General features: G+C 43.9%; 1 protein-coding gene across 1 annotated transcript; it reads right to left on the reverse strand.

Annotated features, from left to right (window-relative positions):
• Positions 1-626: 626 nt before the first annotated feature.
• On the reverse strand, positions 627-7,225 carry COMTD1 (catechol-O-methyltransferase domain containing 1). Its single transcript, XM_030031244.2, has 7 exons — positions 7,056-7,225; positions 5,611-5,744; positions 4,674-4,779; positions 3,699-3,817; positions 3,383-3,437; positions 1,782-1,915; positions 627-1,013 (listed from the first exon to the last, which is right to left on the reverse strand). The coding sequence occupies exons 1-7, from the start codon at positions 7,135-7,137 to the stop codon at positions 861-863; spliced, it is 783 nt and encodes a 260-aa protein (XP_029887104.1). The 5' UTR covers positions 7,138-7,225; the 3' UTR covers positions 627-860.
• Between the last annotated feature and the right edge of the window lie 244 nt (positions 7,226-7,469).

A 7,469-nucleotide genomic window follows, 5' to 3' on the forward strand; every position in this document is an offset into this window, starting at 1 on the left:
AGCTGTACCGCATCCTCAAACAATCATCATTTTCCTTCTGTAGACTTGCCACCAATGCTCTGTGCTTGCAGCTTTCTAGGAAACAAGCACCTAACAAGTTGCTGCTTTGTGGGCAGATGGGAGGGAGAGAGGAAGGAGAAAGAATTGTTTTGGTTTTCTTCTTGTCCATTTGCCCTTCCTCATTCTGACTTCAAAAAAGTCAGAACTTGCACTGTTACCTAGGTTAAAGAAACCCAGTCCTCACACACAAAGGTTTTAGGCAGTGCTCTGTATTGGAAATCCTGTTTGTCTTTTGACATGCTTTTAAAGACAACTCTTTTTTTTTTTTTCTCCAGATGGTGTATATTGAGGCAAGGATTACCAGCCACTTTCAATATCATTAGTTTGAGAAGGCTAGCAATCTCCTTGATGTCATGTACATTTCATTAAAAACCCATTTTTCTATTATGGCTTTTAACATTTGTAAACTCCACTTCTTTTCCTTTTGATGGTAGGACTGATTATTCTGCTACTCAGAAGCCTCTTTTAGGACAGAAAATGACTTTGTTGTATTGACTCACTTGGAACTCAGTCATTCTACAGAGGGAGATTTTTTCCAACCACTGTCTTACAAGGACAACTTCAGGTAAGTTTACTTGCTTTATTGTAATTAAAATAAGAAATCATAGTAGATCTCAAAATCAGTCTCTCTTCCCAACTTAGCTGCCTTTAGGATCCTGCTGCTCCTAAAGTCTACTTTCCCAGGCTATGCTACCCAGTGGAGATATAGGTTAAATAACCATTTTTTATACTGTTCCGCCTGCATTTTTCCTGATGATTTGATGCTGCTTGTTGTTTCCTGTCTGCTGGGCTTCCTCCAGTTACAACTTGAACGCTAATGTGACTCCATCCCCCATTGGGAGCATGCTGATATTGACTCGTGCATCTCTGAGAAGCTTCTCATTGAGGTGGTGGATGCTCTGGGTTGTCAAGTCATCCTTTCTTGGTTTTAGCACCCTTCCACTCCAAAGGACCTATTGAAAAAAGAAATGTCATGCACCTCATTTGTTCCAATATGTTCCTTGGACCACAAAGGAAGCTTTGGAAAAGGTCCTGCATATTTTCTAGAAATTGATATTATTTATTGTATTTCAGATTTCTAGTGGTCTCTGACATGGAGCTCTCATAAGCAAGTGGGATTGGGAGTCCACAGAATTGGCTAATTGTACTTCTACTGCAAATCAGAAGCCAAAATAAAAAAAGATGTGATTAAACATAGGTATTTTTAAAAGCCCCTATTCAGCTGCCACCATGACCCTGAAGGTACCTGAAGTTTAACATCATTCTTTGTTTCTAGTAAGTTATTAATTGAGAACTTATTAGTAGTTACTGATTACAAGTGCTACCTTTGATCTTGTGTAAGTACCGTACATAGTAGAAAACGCACTACAAGACAAATCAGGACGATACAGAGTGTTCTCTGTAATGAATTACAAAAAATTTGATAAGTTTCAGTTATCACAGGCTGTTTACGTACTAACATAAATTTAACACATTACTTCTTACTTCTATAGGGTTTTATTCCTTGCTTACATTAGTGTTCCATATAGCTTACTTTAGGAATTTACGTTGAATTTTAAAAGCCTCCTTTGTATAACATGGAACAAACGTGTTGCAATTGGCAACTGAGTTGCTGGTCAGAAATCACATTACTAGAATCTCACTGTGACTTTTTTTTGTCCTTTCCCAGAGGCAAAAGCTGTAACTCCCTGTGCTACTACCACCACAACTGCAGTACTTACATTATCAATAGCTATTATTCCCCCTTTCTTTATGAGGCGCAAACATTTTTCATAGTACTCATTGCAGCTTTCTTTATCCGCATCAATGAAAGCAAAGTCAAAGGTTTCTGCTTCTCCACTGGCCAACAGTTCATCTAGATGAGCAACAAAGTGAGTTGTTATACCTCGGTTCGTGCTGTGTAGGAGGAAGTCATCCATTTGTGTCAAAGTTCTCATTAAATCATGTTTTTGGTGCCTTGACCAGGCAGCCTATTCCTCTACAGCTAATTACTAGAAAAGCTTACCCCACAGAAACCAATCTAGACATGATGTATACCATAAACCACTCAGTTACTGAGTTCTGCCTACTTTGAAGTTCATGGAGTAGTTCTAAACCTGCAGGATAGAGCTGGGACTGCTGAAAGGTGCAGTAAAAACAAGTCAAGCAGTTTGAAACTGGACACACTCTACACCTTCAGTGGTTTTTTGAGCTGACTGAGAACTGTTTTCTTAAGTAGATTAGGATTTTTCTCACATTTATGAACAAGTCTTAAATGCTAATTTCTTGTTGATGATCAAGTACCATGATAGAAGTCAGGAACAAACCCTGTCAGAGATCTTTATCACAGCAAAGGATTGCTGTAAGTAGTCCCTCTCTGGGCCAAGGCAAGTGGAATTCAGTTTTAAGTTCTCCTAAATGGACTTCTTGACCAAGAACTCCAAACCACCAGTTGCGGAGGGGCTGACTGCTGCCTTCCTAAGGTTCTTGGCCACCCTTCTCACCTGCCCTTATCCTCTGCCAACAGAGGATCTTTTTGTCTGAAGCATTGCCTAGACAAATCTGTCCATCAGAATTCAAGTACAGTGCCTCCTAGCAAGCTGCTAACATTTGCCTCTTTAGAAAGGATGGATGAATTTGGAAGTAATACAAGGTTATGGATGGATCTGTGGATCCATCAAACACCTTTGCTGGAAACCTTTTTCCGCCTTCTCCATTCCTAGCAAAGTTCTTGCATTTTCACAATATTTATTAATATTCCCTCTGCCCCACATCTTCTCTATTCTTGAATGAGAAAAGTCATTGCCTTTCTAATGGCCTTGCATGCTTTTGGCACATCCTAAATTTGAACTCCTCTGGACACAATTAAACTGTTATACCCTAAGTTTTATATTGGCTTCTGTATTTTGTTCTGCACCTCAGCCCTTTCAGAAAACTCTTCCTGTCTATAACAAAGAAATACTTGCTTAGAATGGACAATGGATAGAGAAATTGGGCTTTGTCTAATTAATCTCTTTTAATCAGCTTTCCCAGAAGCAGCTGACAATAGTATTTCATAGATTAAACAAGGCAATGGACAGGACAGGTGAGTGACCAGTACAGCCCACTACACAGGACAAGCGTTTTCTTCCTCTCTGCTAGCATGTAGGAAAACTGAGCTTCTGAAGTTGTGAAGTTTTCTCATATTTTTTTTTTTTTAAATATAAGAGAAGCTGTCCCACTGTTAGCAAAGGGATCACATCCACAAGCATATTTGGTCTTAGATTTCATCAGTATTATATCCATCTCCTCTTTCTAGGGGAGGGATTAAAAAAAAAAAAAAAAAGTATTTTAGGTTACTTACCAAGTGTTTGAATTGCTGGCTTAATCCGCAGGTCAATTTTATGCTCTACTCCTGCCTAGAATGAAAAGAACAAAGAGTTGATCAAAGTGGTCAAGAAATAACATGTTAGTAGGTTGCACTCAGGCAGTTCAGATATTTTCGCTATTATTTCTAGGTTCCAGACTGCACTTATTTGTCTTTCCAAATCAAACCATCTCAGCCTTCTTTAATGACAGGAATGCTTCTGTGGGAATATGCAAGTAAGTCTAAGATACCAAAATCCCTTGACATGCAAATGCAGCTGTCCCAAACGTGTAACAGAAGAGATGCTGCTTACCTCTTTCCACAGTGGCTTTCCAATTTTGACATAGTCCTCATTTATATCACAAGCAATAACTCTGCCATTATCTGGTAGGACAAGTGCCATATTCAAGGTATTATAACCTGTGAAAACACCTAGGAAAATCATAAGAGTCATCAACACTTAACATATTGTGAGGGAAAAAAAAAAAAAAAGATAAATAGTGAACTACAGGACTTCCTTCAGGAATAAAAACCCCAAAGGAATCAAGGATGGCAATTTGTTAATGGACACAAAAGGTTTTCCCCTCTATTTTACCATTTTAACGTAATGGTGGTTTGGGAGGAGTTTTTACTTTTCTTTTTCTTTTTTTTTTAAATCAGTCTTTTAGCAAAGCTTAATGTTGGTTTTTCCCACAAGTCTCCTGGAGACACAGGGCAGCGTCTGGTCCTGCACCTCTGAGGAACACCCTGATTTAAAAGTAGAGCTAAATCCGGAGCCAAAGGGACTGGACCAGCAGCAAAATACCAGGGCATCATAACAGCCAGGCCAAGAATGAAGATGGTGGGAACCCACACCTGAATGTTCAGCATCAGTCTAGCTTTGGGCCATCCTGCTAATGTAAGTGCATCAAGGAAAGTGGATTGGATGCAGGGCCTGTGCAGCAAGACATTTCTTTCTGGCAAGAAACTGATACAGGAAGGAAAGAATACACCTTGTCCTGCAACCACTGGAGACTCAAGTGATCTGTTGATCTTATTTTTTCAGGTTGCCTCAGAGTTGATGAGACATCCATGCTGATGCCAGAATTACTGAATGGACAGATAGACAAAGTCACAAGCAAGTGCAAATTAGACACTACTTTTCACACTGTAGTTTGCCCACCTGTTTGCCGAGACAGGTATGTAATGCTGTACTATGTTCAGATATCTTATGTAAACATGGCTGTATTTGGAGAAGCACAGCCAGGAGCTTTATTCTACTCCAGAGAGGACAAAGTGACACTCTTACCTATTTCAAGAACTTTCTTGGCTTTAATGAGTTTGACCAAATTTGCCATAAGCTGAGCCTGGTCACAGGACACCATCATTTTACTCCAGGGATGATCAGCGGTGAGCTAGAAAGGGGAAAAAAATAACACATCACAACAAACAAACCCCAAAGCTTCCAAAACAATATCCTAAGGCAAAAACTCAGAGAAACTCTAGGAAAAACAGATGCTCCTACCTTTCTCATTTTAGATGGCTTCATGCGCCATCTATGAGCCAGAAATCAGTTTGAATTTAACAGTAACTAAGGAGGGCAGGTGTATGTCATAAGCAGTGGTTAATCATTCAAAGCGGTAATATGCCCCAAAGTTACCATGGCTGTGGCAACCTTGGCAATAGCTATAACTGATGAAGAACCGCAGAGGAACCTTGACTGTGGAAGCCTTTTATTTCTGTGAGTTTACATAAACAGATGCACTTTTTTTTTTTTTTTAAATTATAACCTTTGTACTCATGCCCTTATTCCTCTAAGACATGTAGGATGGCTTTACGAACTGCTAGGTTAAAGTCTGTTGCCAAAGGTCAGACCACGTGGTTCTGGCTACACAGCACAGCAGGACATCACCTCTCTGAGCTCTAAGTTTCCTTATGTGCCAACTAAAATGAACAGAAGTAATCTGTTCAAGTCAAAATAAGCGCAGCCCAAACACATGGACTTAGGACCCATGGATAAAAAGTATGCTGATACTATTAAATATGCATTTAGGTAGCCCTGAACATGGAAAAGTCTGGGTATTACCAGTTCAAAACAAATTTTAATGTGTATGCAAATAAGATGGAGGAAGGAATATCACAAAGAGTCGAGCAGTTCAGGACGAGGTGTGGGCAATACCAAAAGGTCCTCGTGGAACCGTAACAGCAGTGAACAGAAAACCTGTGTTGGGGGATAAAATACTGACCAGTCGCAGCTTCTTTAGAATTGGATGTTCCCGCAAAGAGTGATCCAGTATGTATTGCCAGAGGGGACCACTTTTCCCAATAATACTCTTGGATGATTTCGGTGTCCCAAAAACTAAAGAAGGGTATCTTTTACCTGAAAAAAAAAAAAGGGGGGGGAATAATAAGAACTTTTATCTTTTTCAGTTATGGTCTGCTTAAATAAAGCAAGCACTTCAGTATTACTAAAGGTTAAAGAGTTCTTTGCTCTGAAAAATCTAGTGAAAAAGGAAAATGCAATGTAGCTGGACAGCTCAGTGGGCTATAACTTTTTTTCCTCCTTCTTTTTAACCTCTAAGATGTCCAGCCCAAGTCTGCGGAGGCTGAAAGGGAAAGGCTTGGGTACTGTGTTTTTCAGTGACCACAGTGAAAGTTACAAGCTGTCAGTAACCACATCAAAACTCAAAGGACAAGCGTAAGGACAGAAGTGTGAATGAGGCACGCTATTTTCTTAGTCTGGGGACCTTGTTTTGCAGATGGATAGAGGCTGCTGGTCTTTAGGACCATCAGCTGATGCATCTTCTCAAGGCCTGTGTTCTCCACATGACAGTGTCCTGCCCTCTAGCCAGGGGAAATCTGGCGTTGCTCAATGACTTGTTTAGCACAAAACCAGTGTGCAAACAAAGTAGGTGCTGAAACCTGAAGGACTATTGCTTGTCTACTTCAATACAGAACTGCTCTCAGCTTTGATGCCCAATGCTTCTTTTACCAAACCGGGCAAATATTTAGTATTTTAAATAAGTAACAACAAAAAATTCAGTTCCCCGTCCGCTGATAGTTGTTTGCTATTAAAGAACACTTTTATTTCGAGGTTTTCATGTTATTATCTGTTAATGGCTCTGTTTTCCAGACGATCACACCGAGGTGTAGATTGTTTCAGCACCTTGCCTGACGTCAAAGGGTAAGTAAGCAAGGGACTGCGTTACAAGCCCGACACCAGCCTCCTTCCCCAGCCTGACCGCGGGCTCGCAGTTCCTCTCACCCCGGGGAATGGAAACGAAACCGCTAGCAGAAGAGAAAGCCGCGACCAGGACGCCACCACGGCGTTCCCCGGCTGGCCAAGCGCACGCCGGCAGGGGCCGGGCTGGGAGCGTGCCCTCGCCTTTGCTGGGACCTTGGCCCCGACCCCGCCGGCTCCCTGACCCCACGCTGCAGTAGCTGGATTACAGGGAGCGGCTTGGCCTCTAATAGCATGACTGTATTTACCGCCGCGGCTCAGCGAAATCCCGGCCCGGCCCGGCCCAGCCCCGCTCAGGGGAGCGCCGAGGGGGATACTCCCCCGACGACCGCCCGCAACCGGGGGGGGGCCTGCCCGGGTTGCCGCGGTCCCCGTCCGGGCCGCGGTGGAGGCAAGGGGAGGGCGCGGCCCTCACCCCCGCCTGTGCGTTTTGGGGCGGGCGCCGCTTACCTGCGAGCATCCCGGTGGCAAAGGCGACCCCCAGCATCGCCGTCCCGACGGCCACCTCTTTGGGCACGCTGAAAAGGGGCATTTCGGGGCCGGGAGCAGCGCGGCGGGTGGGAGCGGCGCGGCCCGGGCCGGTCACACGCGGGGCGGGGCGGGGCGGGGCCGGGCGGCACGTGGCGGCGCGGCGCGGTGTGCCGTGCCGTGCCGTGTCGTGCCTCGGGGCGGCCCCGGGCTGGCGGCCCGCCGCGTCCTGTGGGAGCCGGCTCTCTGGTTGATCTTGTTGGCTTTTACGCACACCAGCCGCGCCCCGAGGTGCCCGGGAGACGCGCGCCTTCCTCTCGAGTGACATACTCTGTAGCGGCGTGTAAAGTGACAAAAGCAGCACCTGGGGTTTGTGCTGCCACCTCCTCAGAGGCC

The sequence above is a fragment of the Aquila chrysaetos genome, chromosome 11 (assembly GCF_900496995.4).
Source record: "Aquila chrysaetos chrysaetos chromosome 11, bAquChr1.4, whole genome shotgun sequence".
Taxonomy (NCBI): Eukaryota; Metazoa; Chordata; class Aves; order Accipitriformes; family Accipitridae; genus Aquila; species Aquila chrysaetos.

What these genes read in the sequence shown, in the direction of transcription:
- COMTD1 (XM_030031244.2), bottom strand. Translation starts at nt 7,137, where the DNA reads ATGCCCCTTTTCAGCGTGCCCAAAGAGGTGGCCGTCGGGACGGCGATG. An exon ending in TGCCACCGGGATGCTCGCAG is followed by an intron (nt 5,745 to 7,055) that starts GTAAGCGGCGCC and finishes TTTTTTTTTCAG; the next exon opens with GTAAAAGATACCCTTCTTTA. An exon ending in GCCAGCAATTCAAACACTTG is followed by an intron (nt 1,916 to 3,382) that starts GTAAGTAACCTA and finishes TTGCTCATCTAG; the next exon opens with ATGAACTGTTGGCCAGTGGA.